The sequence below is a fragment of the Pseudomyrmex gracilis genome, unplaced genomic scaffold (genome assembly GCF_002006095.1).
Source record: "Pseudomyrmex gracilis isolate BER0280 unplaced genomic scaffold, ASM200609v1 scaffold_175, whole genome shotgun sequence".
Lineage (NCBI taxonomy): Eukaryota > Metazoa > Arthropoda > Insecta > Hymenoptera > Formicidae > Pseudomyrmex > Pseudomyrmex gracilis.
Window position 1 is genome coordinate 162,067 of NW_018020759.1, and position 22,551 is coordinate 184,617.

Sequence of the window (22,551 nt, forward strand, 5' to 3'; positions counted from 1 at the left end):
ATTGTATATATATAGATATATATATATACAAAAGTTTTATGTGTATATATATATATATATACGCATATAAAACTTTGGTTTATTTAATATTTCGCATATTGTTGCGAAACAATACTGTTTGCTACAAAACGTGCGTTGAGTATACAAAACACAAACGCAACAATGAACAATCACGTCACTGTCTGACGCAAACTCGACCTTCGATTGACAGCTTTATATATGCGCATGTAAAACGACACAGCCTTGAAATTTTGCTGTCTCACGAAAGAGGACAGATGCAAAGTAATAATACAATGCAAAAGTATAATAATTAAAAAACACGATAAAGATACATATATATCTTGCGCAGTATACAAATTAAAAAAAAAAAAAAACAATTTTGTTTAAGTACGCAATTGGCTTGGAAACAGAATAACGCGACGATTGCGCGTGAAAAGATCAGAAAGTGACGACCGAAAACGATATCCGCGTCGAAAGAATCGGTCGATTTGATTTTTTTTTTTTTTTTCTATGATTACATCGAGCTGTAAAAATACGAAAGAATCGGTTGAAAAATCTCGTCTAACCTAGTTTTCGCTCCTTGTTGCGGGAAGGACGCGTTGCGCCTGACCGCAAACATAAAGGAAGATTCGCAAGAGACGGGGGTGAGATCATTCTTCACCGACCAATCGAGAACGCTCACTTTCTGGGGAAACTTTCAGTAGCGACACAGTAAGATTGGGTGAGTTCAGACAACACTCAACAGTTGCACAACGGTTGAGAGATAATCACTTCTGATTGGATCATACTTTTGGAACCGCTGCAGATTTTGAAGAATAGTCCTATCGTAAGCGATGATCTCTCAACCGTTGAGTTGTCTGAACGCACCCATTTTTGAACGTACCTCTGTCTCGGTTGTTACTGGCGGTAATGAAAAATCTATAATACGTGCGACGTGAATCTATAGATTTTCAGTGGTACTGTCAATAAAAAACGAACACAGCCTAGATGGGATGTCACAGGTTAGTATTACATTTGTCGTACGACAAATTAAATATATTGGGTGCGTTCAGACAACTCAACGGTTGAGAGATCGTCACTTATAATAGGACTATTCTTCAAAATCTGCTGGGGTTCCAAAAGTACGATCCAATCAGAAGTGATTATCTCTCAACCGTTGTGCAACTGTGTTGAGTTGTCTGAACGCACCCACTTAAGCCTATGTCACACTACGAATTAGGATTGAGATTGGATTGCAATTTGGCCAATCAGAGCGAAGATCACTAAACTTGGGATTAGGTTTTCTTTCTTCTGATTGGTCAAATTTCAATCCAATCCCAATCCGTAGTGTGACATAGGCATTATGCGGAACGTGTGAAAACCAATCGCTATCAATCTGGCGGGAACGAACAGGCGTGCACGGACAGGAACGATCTTCTCTCGCGGAGATTTCTGTTTGAGAGACCGTGAGACGTGATCTACGAACAAAAGAATCGAGCGGTTTGATCAAAAAAAACAATTCTCTTGGTTTTTTTCACGATTTTGCTTGTGTAAACATTTGAACCTATTGTCGTCCAGAGCGGAGACCAGTGTGGGTGAAAAATCTCGAGCTGTGTGTGTGTGAAAACGACAACATTCGGGGACTGGCGTCGCAGCAACATAACAGAATTTGAACGCGCACGTAGATCTCTCCGTTTGTTTAAATGAACTGTCGATTAACGCGGCAAACGCTTGGGACATGGAAAATAACGAGAAAAGTCGAAAGAAAAAAGCCTCGAACAGTTCTGACGAGCCTCAGACGAAACGTCTCCGGCAGACCGGGCAAACTAATTCAGAAGAGGTATGCGTGTGCAATCAGCAGTCTTCCTCCTGAGCAACGTGCAAACTCTGACATTACATAATTTGTTAAATAAATTTGAAACCAGTTAGCAAATTTATATAAATAAATATTAGGAAACCAATTTTATATTCAAACAATATGAAAGTTATTGACATTTGTTATAATTTTTACTTAATTCAGGGCATTGCTGGAAAAGTAAAGAAGATTCGTATTCGTAACTTTATGTGTCACGAAGCTTTGGAGATAACATTAAATGAAAATGTTAACTTTATTGTTGGACGCAACGGCAGTGGCAAGAGCGCTATATTAACAGCGCTTACCGTGGGACTTGGCGCTAGGGCAAATATTACGAGCAGAGGAACATCTGTCAGAGGTATTGCTTAGCTGTTTTTCATATATATATATATATATTTTTTGTTTTTTTGTAATATTTCAGTAGGTCCAGTTTGATAATAAATTTATTTGTTTGCAATAATGTTTCAGAATTTATAAAGAAAGGGAGAACTTCAGCTTCGATAGAAATAACATTGACTAACATAGGAGAAACCGCGTATAAATATGAAACTTACGGCAATACAATTGTAGTTGTGCGTGTGATTGGAATAAATTCCTCGTCATACAAAATTAAGAATTGGAGAGGTATTTGAAGGATACATATATTTAATGTGACTTTTAATAATATATTTTAAAATGTCAATATCGCTAAAGAAAACAAACGCATGTTATTCGCAGGTGAGGTTATTTCAACAAAACGAGAAGAATTGGATAATATTATAGCGACGATGAATATACAAATTGACAATCCGATTTGTGTTTTGAATCAGGATGTTTCAAGAACATTTCTAATTACCTCCAAGCCCCATGAAAAATATCATTTGTTCATGAAAGCTACTCTTCTGGACACTATAGAAAACAATTACAAAGAGGCTCTAGAGATGTGCGAAGAGGAATATGAAAAATTGAGTCAATATTCCGAGGTATATATATATATATTTGATATTAAAAATTTTATATTTTTGTGTAAAAGAATTATGAGCTTATTGCACAGCTTTTTCCAGACTTTGACGCAAGTGAAGAAGGATATACAGAAATTGAAGACCAATGTACAAACGGTAGAAAAGCTAGATAAAACACGTGACGAATTAAATAATCTTGAAATGGAACTTTACTGGGCTACGGTAAATTTTTATCAATTTATATACTGTGTTTTATATATTTTGCACGTAAGAAGTGACATTTAATTTTTTGCTTACAGGCCATTGCAGAGGAAACCAAGCTTCACAAGATACAAGAAACATTAAAAATGTATGAGAGTAATTTGAAAGATCTTCAGAATGTGGAATTGACTGTGGGGACAAAAGATGAAGAAGTAGATGCAACAATTAAGTAAGAACTAAATTAAACATCATCATAATTTATTCTCAAAATATATTTTTGTGTGTGTGTGTGTGTGTCTGTTAATAATTAAATCTATTTGAACGTACAATCTAATGTGAGATTATTGAGATTAGATATGGCAGAAGTAATTAAATAAATAAAAAACTATTGCGAGATTAGATAAAATTTTTATATAATTTTTATCTGCAATATATAGAGAATTGAAAGAAAAAATTCAGCAAGCGGAGAAAGAAGCCATAGATAGCGGCGAAGCGTTTAATAGTGCGAAACAAAAACATACGGCTGCAAAAGAGGCGCATTCTAACAAACAACGCGAGTGGCGGTGTGCTTTGAGTAAAATCAAACGATTGGAAGAGGATATAAATTTGTTGAAGAAGGAAATTCAAAAGTTGGAAGGGTATAAAAGAGGATATGTTTTTACATAATTTTATAATCATATGTTTAATTAAACGATAAACATTGTTTGCGTATATTCTGCACAGTTGCAATGACGAAGAACATAATAAGAGAAAAGAGATGGTGGAACGTCTGTCAAAGTTGGAGGAAAGACTGGATGAACTTGAAGCATCATTGAGAACAAAACAGACCGAATTGATGCACTTGGAGGCCGATAAGATGCGACTTTCGCAAGAAGTACAAACCGCTAAAAATGAAATAGACACTTCCAAGTATCGCATAGGTAAAGTACGATGAAAAATTATTTTATTTTTATACCACGTTTACGTGTTTTTTTTTTTTTTTTTTGTGCATAAGTCTACGTGAGTTAAAAATGTTCTGTTATATATTCAAATGTTCTGTTATATATTCATGAAATTAAAGAGAAGGTCAAGAGAGAATTAAATGCGTTTGAGCAACAAAAGGATAATGCACTGAGTGTGTTCGGACCGAATATACCACGCCTCTTGAGGAGAATCGAAGAGGAATACAACAAAGGACGGTTCAAGGAGAAACCACGTGGCCCGATTGGTAAACGCAAAATTTATAATTTTGAAATTTTTGAATATTTTTTCACAAAATTTATATATATCCAATTTTTTTTTTCTATTTGTGTAAAACTACTTATATAGGTGCCTATATAAAGATGAAGGACGCGGCATGGGCACCGGCAGTGGAAAGTTTTCTGGGTGAAGGTACTCTTTCTACATTTTGCGTGGATAATAACCAGGATGCGAAATTTCTGAGCGGTATAATGAAAGAAATCTACTATAACGAAAATGTACCCGCTATTATTTCTAGCAAATTCTTTTACAAGGTGAGAAGTTTCTGGTGTTATTGTATTATATATATATATATATATATATATATATATTTTAAATTCGTGATATATAGTTTTTGTTATTTTTTTAACGCGAATCATTTGAGTTTAGGTGCACGATGTCAGACACCATTGCACACAGTCGTCGCGATACTGCAATCTCTTGGAAGCGATGGATATAGAGGATCCTATTGTGGCCAACTGCTTGATCGATCAACGCGAGATCGAGTGTGTACTTCTCATACCAACGAATCAGGAGGCCTGCGATGTCATGTCGGACGTGTCACAGGTGCCGAAGAATTGCAGAAGAGCATTTACGCAGAAAGGAGATTTATTTTTTCCCGCTCCGAATTACAGAACTTATGGCAAGCGCTATGTGCGGTCTAAATATCTTCAGGTTTCTACTTCGGAAGCTATGCAGTAAGCTACGCAAACATAATCTTATGTGTGTTTTTTTTTTAATATTTAAATTACGATTAGGTTTTTTACCGTGTCGTTTTACTCAGAACACTGAAGGAGGAACTTCAAATGGCAGAACTCAAAAGACAGGAAGCCGTTGAGGCGTACAATGCCGTATGCGAAAAAGTAAATCGGACTACCATTGAATTGAACAACGTAACTGCGACGGTACAAAAATTAAAATCAGCACAAAGGGTTTGCACCGAATCGATCAATGTGTTGAAAGATGATATCCATTCAAACGAAGCCACATCCGCGGATGTTTTCGTGAGTAATACAAATTTTTCGTTGACACACACACACACACACAATAGACTCTTCTTTTTTCTACAACAATGTGGTTACACGATTCGATTTATTATTTATTGTAGCGAAACGAAGCCGCGGAATTGGAAAAGAAATTGGCGTCGGAGAATACTGCGGAAAAGAAGCTAGCTGAGAACGTAAAGGAGCTTCAGAAAAACGTTGAATCTCTCGATGTAGAGGTCAAGCGTTATCGAGACCTGAGACACAATTTACACATAGTGATTGATCCTCTGAAAGTACGTGTTCCTTTTTTTTTTTTGATAATAAAATAATTAGCATGTATCTCGTATATAATAAAATGCAACGATCATAAATTGTTTCTTTACAGGATCAAATAAAGGACTTGATGCAAAAAAAGGAGAGACATCGACACGAGTGTATGCGCGCCACCCGGAAGTTGCAAGAGATAAAACAAGCTATTCAGTGCGCGACCGGGGAATTTGAAATACAGGAGAGAGCTACAAAGAAAGCAATTTCTGACGCTACCGCAAAATGTTCAAGAATAGACACTACAAGGTTGTTGACCGGTGACAATTTTAGATCTCAAAAAGATATCTCTGTATATCTTTTACATAATAAAATTGCGTGCACTTCTATCTTGCTATCGTAATCGTTGTTTTAATTTCGCACTTGTTATTTAGATCAACGAATCAAATAAAAAATCTAGCGAATGAGTTGCGCGACAAGATTCGCGAGGTTGAACATCAGTACGGTTGTGTGGACAATTTGCGACAAGAATTGAAAGAAAAAGAAGAAAAGTTTGGCGCAAACATTGAATTTACGTCTCAATTGAGACAAAGTTGTGAGGTGAGTAAAGTAATAACAAAAAAAAAATTTATTTATGTGAGATTTTTATCTTAAGTTTTATACGCGCACATTCTCGTACACATATCTTACAAGTTTTTTTTTTTAATATTATTTGTATACCGTAGAAACACATTAAACGAGTAAAGCATCGACAGAAGATGTTCAACCAATTGAGAGAGGTATATGGTGCTTACATACAAAAGTCCTTTACGGCCGTGCTTTCTCTAAGACAATATAAGGTAATTTATCAGAGAATTTTTGTGTGTGCGGTTTTCAATCATGCGTGTTACATTGATATTTATCATTTGATCGTCATACTTTTGTTGCAAAACAGGGCACCGTGCTGATAGATCACAGACATAAGATACTCGATTTGCAAGTAACCACACGTAACGCTGAAAACAATGAAAAACAGAAAGACGCGAGATCGCTCTCGGGAGGCGAACGATCTTATTCGACCGTCGCGTTTATCCTGGCTCTTTGGGATTGCATCAAGCTGCCGTTTTACTTTCTCGATGAATTCGACGTGTTCATGGCAAGTGATTACGTTCTTTGTTTCAAGACATTTTGTTTTTGTTTTTTTTATCTGTGTAACATGTATGCAGATTTGTTTGATACATTTGATTGCAGGACAAAGTTAATCGTCGAGTGATAATGGATATTCTTTTGGATCACACCAAGTCAAATCCGGAAAGTCAGTTTACTTTTCTCACACCTTTAGACACGTCACATATTCTCGCCGAAGATTATGTAACAATTCACCAGTAAGTGAACATTTTTTGCGATCTGTTACCGAGAAAATGGAATAAGCACTTTGAATGGACGTGTTATTTGGTTTTTTCTTTTTTCTAGATTGCAACCACCAGAAAGAAGAGGCCTAAGTCAATAGACCGTTTGTTTGAAATTCAGTTCAATTTGTTCGCAAAGCAATTGAATAATGTTGTTTACATGGGAAATATACAAACTAAGTATAAAAAAAAAACAGACCAACATTTGAAGTACAAGCGAGAACACTGAGATAGAGATTTACACATAAAACGCTACGAATGTACAAATTAATATATTTTGCATTTAGTTAACTGCTTTCTCGGTTGTATCACAAATCTTGTCTTGTTTTATATTTAGTGTTTGTGCAAAAGAAACGTGAAAACTTAAGCAAAAAGAAAAAATAGAAGTTACATATATATATATATATATGAGTTTTATTTTTGCGAAGAAAACAAAACTCAGATCTTATGTATTGACTTTATAAGTTTCGCATATAAACAACACGGAATTATTCAGGTTTAGTTTAACTGTAATACGCGCGTCTCTCTTATTTATTGCGTTATATAATAAGAATAAGAAGTATATACAGTTGAATGTTACAAAAAGTGCCTTTAATCGTATTAGTATATTTTGTCAGACATAATTTATAAGTTTTTTTTTTATAATAAAAAGCGTTATGTCAAATATCACACACGATAGAAAAATATATATTCTTCTAAAATCCAATTCAGAATTCGTTCGGATTACATATTTCCTTCTTTCATTGGCAACATTTATTCCCGCGAGCGGTGATATAATAAGTTTGATATAATGTGCAAATTTTATGTATTTGGTGTCTGAATATATAAACGCGCACATTACGTAATAGTATTCATAATTAAAATAGCTACTCGAACGTGCGCGTGTCTTTTTAGGCAAACTATTACGGTCAAACCTCGATAACTCGAAAACCTCTGTAAGACGAAAATTTTGTTCGTTTCCTTCTGCTTCGCGGAAAGGAAAAAAGATCTTCGATAAGTCGAAATCTCAACAAATCGAAGATTTTAGCTCTTCCCTTGAGATTCTTTAGTTATCGAGGTTTTTGAACTGTATTATTTTTATATATTTGTAATTTATATTGTAAATTATATAGTTTAGTTTTTTTTTTTTCAGCACGAGTAAAGCGCTACCGAGAGATTCGTGTTTGGGACTTTTCCCTAAATTCAATCAATTGCTACGCAGACACGGGAATGCGGTGATGAGCACCTAACCGAATAGAGTGGTACTTGTGTGTAAACGCGCGCGCGTTTTGGTATCTATCTATATCAAACCGGAAAGTGGATCAAGGTTCATTCACGTCATTGCGCGCGAATCTGGTTCGGACGGAGTTATTACCGGGTGTAATAACGCAACACAGCGGAGCAGAGTCTTTTTTACGCATTACGCGCGTGTGTTACATGCGATGCGCGTGAGACACGCCGGTGCGTGTTCGCCGGTTAGGACGAGGCGTGGTTAACGCATATTACGCAATCCGCGCACGATTAAGCGCACTCCGTAGCTCACTCTTCGGAGAAAGTGCCTCTGACGAACGTGCTCGTGGTGAATCGGTAATGCGGTAATGCCTCAGAAAGGCGGGAGACAACAGCGGCAGGTAGTACCTGACCTTATTTCGGGCGATTGAGCCCGGTCGAAAATTTTGACGTTTCCTTTCGAGAGCCATATAACGAGCTTTGCGCGCCTTCTTTCGTCAAATTCAATAATAATGTTACCATCATACAGCAATTACGACGCGTTTCGACGCTTTTTTCCGAATTACGTAATTATATGGTTCGCCTTTCGTGGAAATGTTTTTTTTTTTTTTTTTATTTGCCACACACTCTTCGGAATTATATATATATATATATTGTCAGATAATGCAGCGGTTGTTTGTTTTTATTTTTTAGGAAAATAGAAGCTATGACACATATATCTCGTTTGAGCTTTTTTCAATGGTCAATCGTCGCGCATCGACGAGATCTTAAATCTAGAAGGAAACGAATTTTTTTTATAAATGAAAATACAGTCTGTACGAAGGACGTGATTATTTCAAGATTGGCGACACACACAATTTATGGCATATCCTATTCTAAATGAATAAAAAATATACACTCATATACATTTAAATGAAGGTGAGCATTCTTGGTGTTGTAGAAAAAGTTACAATCAAGACTCTCTTCGAAAAAGCAAGATTGTATCATCTTCTTTTCTCTCTCTCTCTCTATTTTCTTTCTACTTGTTCTCTCGCTTTTTCTTCTTTACGATTCTTGAATTTGTAACTTTTTCAGATACATTTTGATTACCGCGCATAATGATGAAGAATAAAAACGAAGATTATCTATTTGTATATACTTGCTAAGAAAACACACATTTATTCGACAAGTATATCATTCCTAAGTGGCGATCAGGTCACAATTCAGTGGAGGTAGGCGGCAGGGGCGGCGTAGGAGATGGCGGGAGCGGCGGCGACCTTGGCGAACGGCGCGGCGTAAGAAATGGCAGGAGCGGCGGCGAACTTAGCTACCGGAGCGGCGTAGGCAAAAGGAGCAGCGTGTGCCAGAGGGGTGGCGATTTTGGCAACCGGAGCGGCGGCGTAGGCGAGCGGCGCGGCGTGCGCTACGTGGGCAACGGGAGCGGCGGCGACGGTTTTCACGGCGAGGGGCGCAGCGGCAACAGCAATAGGCTCTTTGCGCACTACCGCGTTGAATCCGTTAACTGGATCAGCGGTGTAGTCAACGATGCGTCTGGTACCGTCGGCTTCCAAGAGAGAGTAGCTGCCCTGAACGACGTCGCCGTCGCGGGTCTCCTGCTGGCTCTTGGCGTCGCCGGTCAAACTGTCGTGCACATCGTACGCGTAGCTGTACTGCGGATGGGGATCGAAATCGGCGTCAACGGCCTTGGCAACGGGGGCGGCAACAACCGCGGGCGCAGCCGCGTAAGCCAAGGGCGCGGCCGGTGCGAGAACGCCGGCATTGGCGGCTGCGATTAAGGCGGCGAAAGCAACGAACTGGTAAAATGAAGAATTATATATACATTAAAGTTATAAAAACACCTAGAAATTAATAATATACTTGGAAATAATAATTTAACAGGATATAAAATTTATAGAAGAGAGAATATTACAAATAGCATCGTCACGCGCGCAAAACATCACAGATGTTCCTCACGTCGATAAAAACAGTTTATTTTATAACACAAATTTTTAGTTGTTGAAGTTTGTTCCATCAACTTGCAATTTTTGCAATAAAATTTCAAATTAAAGTGCGAGAATAAATTCAGCTTGGTGCGATAGAAGAAGAGATGTGCGAATAATACACACAAGAGTAAAAGCGTCGATGTTAAAAAAGCTTTGTATGTGTGCCGATTTTTTATTTAGAACGGTGCAAAAGCGCCGCGCTCTTGAAACTTATAATCGCAGAAATCGCCATCGGTTTATTTTGAGCGACATTGCCGAAAGAAACGAGAGTAAAAAAAAAAAAAAAAAACATCTAATAAAGTAGCGTTACCGCTCTTCAATTATTTCGTCGTAATTACCGCGTAATTACGAATTCAACTGGAATCAATATAAAACCCCTTGGGCCTGGGGACCAATTTAACCCAACAAACGAGAATTGAAAATTAAAACTTTTTCTCGGCTCACATCAAACTTTTTAACGTCGTGACGAAAAATACGGTAATACCTTGAAGGCCATTGTTGCTCGGGCTGATCGGTAGTTCGATCTTGCAAGTTTGTGATGCGAATGATACCAACGAACGGACAGATTTCGGCTTTTATACCGCTCTCCGTACCACGGCCCACCACATCACGCACGCGAGGGCCCGGTAACACACACACACACACACTTACTGACGTAACCGGGTGACGGTGTGTTGCACCTTCGACGGTCACCCGATTCGCATCCGCGAAGGTGTGCGAAATTGAGCAAGAAATCGGACCACGCCCAACGAGAGCAGAGGGATCGCGGGCTCTCTTGCTCTCTCGGAGCATGAGCCGACATCGCATCGGGCCTAATCGTTATCGTTGGGGGACTAGGCCACGTCCTTGCCACGAGTTACCTAATCCTCCCCCGCTCTCTGCGGATCTTTCGTGTGTGTTTCACGAAGCACTTTATATTTCTCGTTCGGTTCGCTAAATTTCTTCTTCGGTTACCTTTTTCCCTTCTTTCCTCTCTCACGCGTAATACTTTGATCCGTTTCTTATCGGATTAAAATTTTATATATATATATATATATATGTATATAATATGTATATAATTTGTATTTATTATTGTATATTATATGTATATTATTTTTATGTATATAATATGTATATAATATGTATATGTATATAATATGTATATAATTTTATATATATATATATATATATTCGAGTTTTTCGAGAGAAAGAGTATAAAGTCCTCTCTCTAACGTGCGAACTGATAAATATTCATATAATTAAAAAACATTAAAAAAACAAGATAACACGGGCACCCGTCTCTCTTTCTTAAGTGCGTTAATAATATCGACTGTTCACCTGTTCATGGTCACTCGGTCCTTGTAATACTTATATTTTTGACATAATTCAAAACTCTCTACGGGATAAAATAATTGTGCGAAATAATTTTTGTGTTTTGTTTCGCACTTTTATATAATTTACAGATTATACTATTTCTTATCAAACCGTGTTTTTGTAAAAGGAGAAATTAATCTCTATATTGTACTTGAAAAAAACAATTTGTTCATGAAGAGTCTTTTGAATCGAAGTCGAACACACAGAAGACTTCATCTCTCCATCTCTCGTTTTAGCTCGTCGGTGACTTCAATGCCGCGCGTTCGTCAAATCCCGCACTACTCGATCTGTCTCTCAGCATTTTACAATTTCCTTTTATATCGATATAGTTATTTATATCGCGGAGTGAATTTTCTCATGACTCTCGAAAAAACTTCGAAACGACTTTAACCGGTTACGAGCGATTTTTTTGAAATTAATGACCCGGAGCCACATTAATTAGCGATCTCGATTAATTGGAGCACCCTCGTAACATTGTTCGCAACAAGTAATCGCGGATGCTCTTTAATTAACGAACCTGCAAAACGAGAGATCAATATCTTAATAAACAATAATGTAAAACGGCTTTTTAACACAGCAGTAAAATTCTCGAATATTAATATATTAATATATTGCAATACTAATTAATATTGCAAAATAAGATCGTAAACTTGCGCTAAGGTCATGTAATTATGTGCATTAAATATTTGACAATTATCGTGTAAACTATATCAATAATATATATATATATATATATGTATGTACATATTTTTTTTTTAATTAACGATCTATACTCTCTTTTGCACCGTTGTTAATGAGACAACGCGCACAAATTCTCAATTTTCGTCGCGGAGCGAGCGCCATTTAATCGACGTAACAAATTGCACGGTACTATGCAATAATAAAAGATTACATCGCACGATGTGCTGCTTGCAATCGACATCACTTGCGTGAGCGTTCGATATAGTGTGTGATTGGCAACCAAAAGCAGAGAATTCAATGAAATATACGTACGTACCGTAGGCTCAGCCTCGGAGTTCGAGTATCTGAGACCCGAGTAATTGTACGAATCGTTTCGAAACGTAGTCTCGTGGTAATTCTTTTTTTTTTCTTTTTTTTTTGTGTTTGTTTTAAGCCCGATACGGACTCCCGACAATTATCTGGATCTCGAAACGCAAACCGTGTGTCGGTGACGCGCGAACGTGACGAGAAAACAATCTACCTCACTCGGGAATAATGAACTGATTTTTCACAAACTGGATATACAATATACGAAGATATACAGTATACGAAGATATATGTAATTATTTTAAATAAAAAAAAATCGAGATGTAAGATACAAGGAAATCCGCAAAATTCAATTCTGCGTTCTGCGACATTAAAACCGCGCGTACATACAGGCTTCGTATATGTGTATGTATATATATGTACACACACACACACAAATATATATATATATATATATATATATATATATATATATATTTTAATTATATGTTTTCAGCTTGTTGAATATTTAAATAAAAAGAATTAAGGAAATGGCAATAACAAGCTAACGCCAGATGTTCGGGGGTACAATTATTTTGTAATTCTAAGATTTTAAAAAAGTTTTAACAAACGTTTCGATCCACCACGGGATCTTCTTCAGTGTTTTAATAAAAACTTACAAAAAATAATCTTCGTGATCTTGAATAGATCATTATTTTTAAGTAAGTTTTTGTTAAAACACTTGAAGAAGATCCCCATAGTGAATCGAAACGTTTGTTAAAACTTTTTTAAAATCTTAGAATTATAAAATAATTGTACCCCCGAACATCTGGCGTTAGCTTGTTATTGCCACATTTCCTTAATTCTTTTTATTTATATATATATATATATATTTTTTTTATTCGTTTTATATATACGTACTATCGCGCGATTTTACTACAAACAAGTTCTCGAGTGTAAAGAATAACGAAATTGTTTCATTTGATGCGAATGTAATCTTATTTTGTATCGTGTGAAAAAATTGTAATTTGCACAAGTCTTACACTGGTACACTTGTGCGGTTTCAATTGCGAAACATAACGCGAAATTGAATCTTGCACATTTCTCTCTCTCTCTCTCTCTCTCTTTGTGTGTGTTATACGCCGCAAAATATTGTACAAAATTTTTACCGCGCAAAAAATAAGTTGTTCTCATCAAATGAAGCAAAACAATTTCGTTATTTCTTCATTTTTGGGCTCGTTTGCAATAAAATTGCGCGTAAAATCGCAACTTGTTGTAGTGTACAATAATAATAATACAGCGAGTAAAAAACCAAAAATAATAAGAAGACTAAAGTCTTTAAACCGCGTTGAAAATAAATGAAAGTTGCAAAATACATATTAAAAACCAAAAATAAAACAAAAAAAAAACAAACGAAACGTATATAGTCCGTGTATGATATTCCGCAATAAAATTCGCGAATCCACGTCTCGACCTCGTCATTGCGACAAGCTTGTCTCGATACTTATAAATTGACACGCGCGGCGGGAATCCGAATTAACGCAGTTTTTTTTTTGTTTTTCCCTTAATTGTGCGCGTAAGGTAACGCACGCGCGCAAGAAAGGAGAGGCGAGAGGTTTTTTTGTTACAATGTCCGGGTCATCCGGGTGCATGCCTATAAATTTATATCTGGTCGCGTAGATTTCCTCCAGCGACCTTCTTCCCTGCAATCGGTCGGAGTTTCAAAGTCGACAAGATCTTCCTGCTCATTTTTCTCTCTCTCTCCTCCTTTCTCTCTCCCTCTCTCTCTCTGTACTTGTTTCCGAGCGCGATAATGAAATGCGGTCGGTTGCATTTGCGATTATATTACCTCGTAAATTTGTTCCTTATATGGAGAATGTTGAGCGGAGCGTGTGTCTTCTCGGGAGGCGCGATGACACGGATTGTGCATTTATAACATAACGTACTTGAGACGCTAAAATGCGCGCAATTGCGAATGAGCGAACGAGCGATAAATCGCTTAAAGTTATGACTTGAAGGAGAACCCTTCAATTATTACCGTCGAAATTCGTTAATTCGCAAATTAATTTTCTCAAATACATCTTCCCGCGCGAGAAAAAAAACGAATGATGAGAAAGACACGAGCTGTTTGTAATTAATTTACAGTTTACGCGAATTGAGTAATTTAAAACTCTAGTTCTTAGAGAAAAAATCGCTTCTTTTCGCGTTGCGAAAAATTGCGTTCGTACGTTTAAATGAATGAATGTTTCAACAACCGTCTTTGTGCGAGCGCGTTTTTTTTTTTTCGTCAGGATTTCCGGATGGCGTGTGCGTGTCTCAGGCCTTGCGCGACTTTTTGACGCGCTCGAAGTAAATTGAGTTATATTCGGCCAAAATTGTGTGATTTCACACTTGTTTCAATTGTGAGATATCTCGGATCGGGCAGCGCCAAGAGGCGGGCGAAGCGTCGACAAAACTTGATACGACGAGCGAAATCTCGGAGCCTCTCGATTGACACGAGGCTGATAATGCCCGGCGGCGGACCGCAATCGATCGCTGCGCGATATTTCGGGCGGCCCACCTATTTCTTTATGAAAGTGCTCCACTTCTTTCTCTCACTCTCACTCTCGCTCCCTCTCTCTCTCTCTCTCTCTCTCTTTTATCTCTTTCACTTTTTTTGACGGTCGCACGAGTCTCGGCAACGTTAGATGGATATGATGTAACAAGAAGGTGTATTTCGTCCTTCGTGACACAATTGGCAGATTGACATGCATATCGGAATGCCTGGAAAGTTAAGTTAAGTCGCGCGACAAGGAAGGCGACGATCCTCGAGACTTGATCGATCTATGCGGATATAAATGTTTTTGAAAATGTAGAGAAATAAATCTTTATTCGCGCGATGTTGATGAAGAAAGAAATGAAATGCGCTTTTTGATCCGATTTGATCGTGGATCTTTTTTTATAACAATTTTTGAGAAAGCCGATCAAGGTCTTCGCGCGAGAAGCGGCGTTTGATACGGTCGGTAATTCACAGACAAGCGTTGCGCAATTACACGAAGCAATTACGTTTGATAGACGCACGTAAAGAAATGTACGCGAATTGCCGCAAAAGATAAAACGCGTAAGCGTATATGATCCGTATAAAATTTATCAACTACAACTAGTTTTTATTCCGGTATCTTCAAAGCATCCTTTTTATTTGTGAAAAAAAATACTTTTGAAATTATAAAACTATTTATTTCACTAACAACACTGTTCGTTAACAAAATTTAATAAATACAAAAGATACGCAACTTGTAATAAAAAATTCGCAACTTTATTTAGTGCGCGCACAATTAACTTGTCTTTTTTTTTTTTTTAAAAAAAAACGTATTTATGTATTTTTCTTATTTTTATTTGTACGAAAAATACTTTATTATTACTCATCATTGCTCGTCTTAGAATAAAGTCATCTCGTGCTACTTCCGCTTTTGCCANAAAAAAAAAAAAAAAAAAAAAACCCGCTCGCCACAATAGATTCTTCTAAGTGTTCGCGATTGTTCGAAAGCGAGGGTGTGTTCGAGCGTCGGCCAAGTTCAAGTGCGGCCGGCACGTCGATGTCAACGACGAAGAACTTTCAAAGCCCCAGAACAGCACCAGACCCCGGGGGTGGGGATCCACACGGTGACGGTCCGAGGCCACTGGGTATATAAAGCGGCCACGATCAACACTACACATCATCAGTTTCGCTTTGGCCGATTCAAACTAACCAAATCTACTCGACAATGGCATTCAAGGTGGGTAGAGGATCTATCGAGTCTCTGTTAGACCGACTCTAATGAGAATTTAATCATTAAGGAGATTTTTGGATAGTGTGCAAAACTTGCAAGTGACTTACCTATTGGTTGCAATTTGTTCTTGCGCATTTTTCTAAACTATATATCAAAAGAAATCAAGAGCAAACTTTGCATTAATTTTAAATTAATTTTAAATTGTTGAATAAGAATTGTCTATAATTGTTAATAATTATTTTTTTTCAGTTTGTTGCTTTCGCCGCCCTCGTGGCCGCCGCTAACGCCGGTATCATTGCGCAAGCCCCTCTGACTTACGCCGCCGCCGCTCCGGTGGCCGTAGCGCCAGTCGCCAAAGCAGTAGTGGCTAAAGCCGTTGATGCCGACTACGACCCGCACCCTCAATACAGCTACGCATACGATGTACACGACAGTCTGACCGGTGACGCCAAGAGCCAACACGAAACCCGCGACGGCGACCTCGTCCAGGGTAGCTACTCCCTCTTGGAATCTGACGGAACCAGGCGCACTGTCGACTACACCGCTGACCCGGTCAACGGATTCAACGCCGTAGTACGCAAGGAACCCGCCGCCGTCGCCGCCGCCCCGGTCGCCGCTGCTCCCGTTGCCCACGTCGCGCACGCTGCACCACTCGCCTACGCCGCCCCCGTTGCCAAGCTCGCCGCCCCCGTTGCCAAATTGGCGACTCCTCTCGCCTACGCCAGCTACGCCGCTCCAGTTGCCAAGCTGGCCACCCCCCTGACCTATGCCGCCCCCGTGGCTAAGTTGGCTGCTCCCGCTTACGCGGCGGCACCCGCTTACGCGGCGGCACCCGCTTACGCGGCGGCTCCCGCTTACGCGGCGGCTCCCGCCTATGCAACCGCTCATCTCGCTGCTGCTCACGTCGCCGCGCCCGTAGCGTACGCCGCGCACGCAGCTCCCATCGCTAAATTCGCCGCAGCACCCGCTGCCATCTCCTACGCCTCTCCCTACGCCGCTCACTACGCCTCTCCCTACGCCGCTCATTACGCCTCTCCCTACGCCGCTCCAGCTGCCTACATCCACTGATCGCGTTGAACGCACCAGCTCATGTTGTCGACTCAGGCCGAACTTTTATTTATTTTTATACCATGTATGTTTCTTTGTCTCTGTGTGACTGATTAAAAGAATTATATACGTATATCTGTGAAGTTTACTCGATTTTTTACCACGAAACCTCATCAATATTCACTTCTCTCTTTTGTTCTCATTTATTTATTTATAAATATTCATATTTTTTAAACGAATACGCGCACACGTGCACTCACATATACATGTATTGTGTTGCGTAACACACCGTGTGTGTTTGCAAAACAAAATAATTTATATTGTATGTAAACGTAACGCAACAACATCGTTCAATTTTTCAATCGCTCGACAATAATTTATATCTCGTGTCGCACGCAAAGTTTGTGATTACAAAATTAAACACGATACTCTTCGCGAGAGAACCTCGTGTTTGGCGATGTACCGCTCCGTATAATTGCGAATATGAATAATTGCACGCGACAAGCACGCGGTTCGACTGCCGATTAAAAACTGACTGAGAAAGAACGATCGGGAGGAAAAAGTAAGATGGCAACAAAATTATGCTGTTAATGCGTGTAATTTGCGGTACAACTTTTACATCTATCTGTATCATCGCTTCATTTGCAGTCTGAAAAAAAAAAAACACGAAAATACAAAATGCGCCTTAATTAAATGTAAATGAGGTTAATTCTTGCAAATGTATTTTACGTACGCAAGTTTATGATCGCGAGGTATTGATCACCTTGAGAGATACCTTGTGAGATAAAATTGACTTAATTTGGTCAGAAGCCGCAATTTTATTGCAATCAATTTTTTCTCGCGTGCCACTTTGCGATCACAGGGTTTCAATTTCTTTAATGTTGTAAATTTTTTTTTTCATACAAACATCACGTTTTCGTAAACGTTATTATTACACGCGCTTTATTACACGTATCGTAGCGTGTTGTTAACTTTGTAAAAACAAAAGGAAAGAGACCGGATGATGAGGAGTTTCACGTTTCCTTAAATAAACGAACAATCTCGCGCGCGCGCGCGCGCGCCTATTAATATTCTTGCAACGCGATTGCACGGGGAAAAAATTTCCCTAGCAAAAAAAAAGAAAGGCGAACGATTAAGGCAATCGGAATCTAGAATATCGAACGATTACCCCACACACGCACACGTGATGTGCTAATCGCGCGCGCGTCATATATGCGACATTTCAGACGCTTCGCCGTTGCAATTCTTATATTGTTCTATGTCGTCACGCTGATATAAAATTCACGACGCGGCGTTTTGAAACTTCTCGATGTTGTGTCGCGTTTGAGCATCCGAATCTATTTTGCCCGAACGCACGCATTAAATGCTACGACGCGCCATTATACAATACTCGCGCGATTCGGAATTCGCCGCTATTCGACTTTTTATAGCGATTCTCGTTATTACACGCAACGCAAATTCGTCATCGCGTAACAATAAGAGAAATAATGAAAGTGTTGTGCGTTGCGTAATTTTTTTTTTTAATTCTCCGCTTCTATGACAATTGAATCTTCTCTCGTTTCGAGAAATGGAGAAAGAAACGGAGTTTCAGAATAAACGCGTGTCGACACGTGTGTGCGAAACGTAAATTTCAATTTTCGGATTGCGCGTTACGATACGCGCGTTCTCACACGTTGAGTTCGATTCTCGTTGTTAGTTTTTTTGCCGATCACCTACACGGAAAAAAAAAGTTTTGCTATTACACGGTCAGCAAGAAAAAAAAAATGGTTGACCTTGCGAAATTTTTTGTTTCATCAACAAAATGTTTTGTTGGCGAAACAAAAATTTTGCCAAACTTAACAAATGTTTTTTTGCTGACCATGTAAGTAACTAATTTTTTGCTATTCTCTGGCAAATCTTTTTTTTTCGTGTAGTAGTTGATCGGCAATTAAAAATTTTGGACGACGCGTAAACACCGTTTGATCGTTTTTAGAAAAAAATATTTACAAGCGCGTTATTTTTTATCTAGACGAAATAATTAAATGTTCGCACAAATGTGTTCGACTTGATTTCAAATTCTTTGATCAACAAAAATCGAAAAAAAAAAATAAAACGCGCCTTGGTCGCGCGATTGATTGTGCACGCGGCGCTGAAAAATTTCTCGAACGGGGGAACCGCACGTGCCCTTGACGTATGGGGGTAAACTTTCGTGCGTAATATCGCGGCGTGTCGTGCTATTTCTGGCGGGTCCCCCCGTGCGGAGTTCCAAGATCGAGCAGAGAGCAACGAGAGCATCGAGAGCGGTGGAGGCATGCACACAAGCCAAAACCGTCGTCTCTGTGTGCGTGTCCCCACCGCTCGATGCTCTCGTTGTTCTCTTCTCGATCTTGCAATTCTGTCCCCCTGGTTCGCCAGAATTGACCCACTTTCTCCGCTTTTCGCTCTCGTCCTTTCTCAAGCGCCGCCCCGACGACGCTTGAACCTCCTTCGCGCGCGCGATCCTTGCGCGGCCAAAGCTCCACTTTTGTTCGCCGGTCTCGATCGGGACCGATTGCAAAAGTGCAGTCGCGTTGCATCGAATCTTAAGAAGAATCGCGCGCAACGAGGAAAAAACACCGCGATTTTGCGAATGCAAAATAGTCATCCTTTGCCAATTCGATCGCACGCGCGTACGTTCTATACTTTGATTGCTTAATTCTTTATTCTACATTTTATCCTGTTAATATTGTTAGTTAACGTATATGTGAATATATGGTCAATAAGAGCCATATATATATTCGCTGAATGTGTTTTCCCACGAGAGTCGAAATTTAAACCCTACTTTACAAGAAAGAAGGTAATTATACGGACGTATAGCGGCGTCAAAGTAGCATCTACTTTTTTTCTTACTCCTACTTTGAGCCTATCAGAGCCTGCAATGCGCAGTCCTGATCTGAGAATTGAACCCTACTTTTAAAACTTTAGCAGGAAAAAAAGAAAATTTCGGACGTATACAGCAGCGTCAAAGTAGGATCTACTTTCTCTCTTATACTTCTACATAAAAAAAGAAAAATTGAGGCTCACAATGTAGACGCTAAATTTCGACTCGGGTTTGCGGTAATATTCGTGTATATATACATATATATATTAGGTCTACCGGAAAGTTCTGTCCGTTTTTGGAATAAAACAAAATATAAATTTTTCTTACCAATAAACTTTATTAAATGATATAATTGCCATTATTATTAATGATTTCTTGCCAGCGTGAGGGCAATTTGTATATCCCATTTTTGAAAAATTAAGAAAAATTTGTATTTTGTTTTATTCCAAAAACGGACAGAACTTTCCGGTAGACCTAATATATATATATATATATACGTGTTCACATGTAAATCTCACACGTGAATTTTTGGATTGAAATTTCAATCCTAAAAATCACATAGGATGCTAATCTATTTTGCATCTCTCATATAATGAGAGACCCCGTATACCCCCCTAATTAATTTTAAAATATTGCGAAAAAAAAACTCCTCAGCCAAGAGTCGAACCTGGAATCTCCTGGAATCTCAATTGTTAGTTAATTTTACAATTAGAAAAAGTGAGAGAGAGAGAGAGAGAGGAAAACGGCGCGTGTTCAATTTTATTTATTTATTTATTTTTTTAAATACTTCACGCACGTGTGTGTGATTCAAACTCGCGAGACCTGAAACAAACGATATATATCGCGAGCAAAAAACGTGCGAGAAACGTAGGAGAAAGAATTACGTCTGCGCCACCAAATTCTTGCCTCTCCTCGTCGGCCACCACGAGAATCCACTTGCCATGGGAGACAGGCGTTCAAATTTCTCGGGCGGGCCTCGATTTAAATCTTATATTGTGCAACTCACAGGGCGGACCGCGTTCGCAGTTTTCGGGAAGCACGTGTGCGAGCGGTGCTCGCTTTAATATATATCTCGATCGGTTATTGGATTTCATCATCAGAAGCGATCGATATTGCGCGGAATTATGCCAAATGACCGCCGGTCTCGATCGCGATTCCGCTTTATAATAGAATAAAACGACCTTTGATTGTACGCGCTCTTCTACTTCTCTCTGTGTTTATTAATATATTAATATCAAGGTCATTGATCACATTCTGGAGGCTCTGAAACGACTTCCCAAGGCCGAAGTGAAATAAGGACATGTCACTGTTCCACGCTTCGCATGTCCGGTTCCACTCCTTCTTTGGTTTTGTTGTCTTTTTTTTTTACTGTTGCATTTTTCCGCCACGCTCTTTCTTTTTTTTCCCCCCCGTTACACGCAGTGTTAATTGCCTTTGCGTATTAAAGGTTGTTTTTTTTTTTTTCATTGTTAAAATATTATTCAGATCGCGCGTCACGTTGACGCGCGACTTCACGTTTACACAGGCGCCTCCGCCTGAATACGAATATTAATTAAATTAACAACGTACTCTCGAGTTGTTAGGTTTTTTTTTTTTTCACTTGAAGATTATCGAAGTGAAAAATAATTGATCTTCAATCTTTAGTAATTTGAGACGCTTTCTTTCTCGCGTTGAAAACCGGAAAAGAGAGACATCAAATATCAATTAATCTGTTGTTGCAAGAGCGCCGCGGCGAAACCGGCAATTAGATACGCAAATTTCGGAAATCGCGATCACGTTACATCGAGATTTACCGAGTTGTCCGCTCACCGCAGTCTTTATCGCAGTCTGCAATTTTCTGCATTAAATCGGACAGACTTTGCTCTCTCACTTCCCTATCTCGATCTTGAGATCCGCGGTGACTTCCACACACACGCACACACGCGCGACAGAGTTTCTAGATCTTGTACGCGCGCGAGAATATGCCAATTGTTAATTAAGTCTCATTACGCGCGAGATGACAAAAAAAAGTGACAAAATAAATTTGTCAAGTTTATGTTTCCGTTAAAGGGAACGCGCGTAGCTAACGATCGCGCGATAGCTTTTTATTTTTTTTTTCAATCAGAATTTTCGTCGTAAATAAATCGATCGATCGGAAAAAAAGTGTCCTGTTTTGCGGACACTAATTTATTATTCACGCGCGTTCTCGCTCTCTTTGCGACACGCAACTCTTACAAGTTTATGCTTTTATATAAGACATAAAGACACCTCGTTTCTTCGTTTTCGTGTTTTTTTTTTTTTTTTTTTCGACAATTCAGGCGCTCGCGTTAAACAGTGGACCACCTTGGACGGGAATAACTACTTGCTTTGTTAGTGCGCCTTCGATTTTATATAGGCGCGTGAGGGCACCGATGAGAAATTGCGGCGTGTCAAAGGAGAAAATTAAAAAAATCTAAAAAAAATCTTGTGTTAAAAAAATCTCGTGTTTCTCGCGCAAACGAAAAATCACAATGTTTGCACTCTACGTGCGAGAATCTCTCACCGAACGTTGATTTATAAATGGCAAAAAGTTCAACTGACCGGGATGTGAAATTT

The 22,551-nt window shown here is 38.9% G+C and overlaps 4 protein-coding genes across 5 annotated transcripts in view; 2 read left to right on the forward strand and 2 right to left on the reverse strand.

Moving 5' to 3' along the window:
* The window catches only part of LOC109857841, a 6,584-nt gene extending 5,982 nt beyond the window's left edge, over positions 1 to 602 (reverse strand). Inside the window, exon 1 of the mRNA XM_020434565.1 lies at positions 567 to 602. The gene's annotated coding sequence lies outside the window, so the exon portion shown is untranslated. The remainder of the gene's footprint in view (positions 1 to 566) is intronic.
* Positions 603 to 1,385: 783 nt separating this feature from the next.
* On the forward strand, positions 1,386 to 9,268 carry LOC109857810 (structural maintenance of chromosomes protein 6). Of its 2 annotated transcripts, XM_020434526.1 has the most exons (20): positions 1,386 to 1,479; positions 1,558 to 1,819; positions 2,000 to 2,192; positions 2,303 to 2,458; positions 2,552 to 2,796; positions 2,878 to 2,997; positions 3,075 to 3,205; positions 3,414 to 3,614; positions 3,700 to 3,896; positions 4,037 to 4,183; positions 4,285 to 4,469; positions 4,585 to 4,892; positions 4,979 to 5,198; positions 5,303 to 5,473; positions 5,566 to 5,753; positions 5,879 to 6,044; positions 6,170 to 6,283; positions 6,379 to 6,579; positions 6,675 to 6,808; positions 6,897 to 9,268. In XM_020434526.1, the coding sequence occupies exons 2-20, from the start codon at positions 1,718 to 1,720 to the stop codon at positions 6,931 to 6,933; spliced, it is 3,216 nt and encodes a 1,071-aa protein (XP_020290115.1). In that variant the 5' UTR covers positions 1,386 to 1,479; positions 1,558 to 1,717; the 3' UTR covers positions 6,934 to 9,268. The 2 variants fall into 2 exon arrangements, with proteins under 2 accessions (XP_020290115.1, XP_020290114.1); XM_020434525.1 differs by having other exon boundaries at positions 1,386 to 1,819.
* On the reverse strand, positions 8,858 to 10,603 carry LOC109857815 (larval cuticle protein A3A-like). The gene is made up of 2 exons (XM_020434535.1): positions 10,508 to 10,603; positions 8,858 to 9,834 (listed from the first exon to the last, which is right to left on the reverse strand). The coding sequence occupies exons 1-2, from the start codon at positions 10,517 to 10,519 to the stop codon at positions 9,244 to 9,246; spliced, it is 603 nt and encodes a 200-aa protein (XP_020290124.1). The 5' UTR covers positions 10,520 to 10,603; the 3' UTR covers positions 8,858 to 9,243.
* Positions 10,604 to 16,016: 5,413 nt separating this feature from the next.
* LOC109857813 (cuticle protein 21-like) lies at positions 16,017 to 17,273 on the forward strand. The gene is made up of 2 exons (XM_020434534.1): positions 16,017 to 16,097; positions 16,341 to 17,273. The coding sequence occupies exons 1-2, from the start codon at positions 16,086 to 16,088 to the stop codon at positions 17,157 to 17,159; spliced, it is 831 nt and encodes a 276-aa protein (XP_020290123.1). The 5' UTR covers positions 16,017 to 16,085; the 3' UTR covers positions 17,160 to 17,273.
* Positions 17,274 to 22,551: the final 5,278 nt, after the last annotated feature.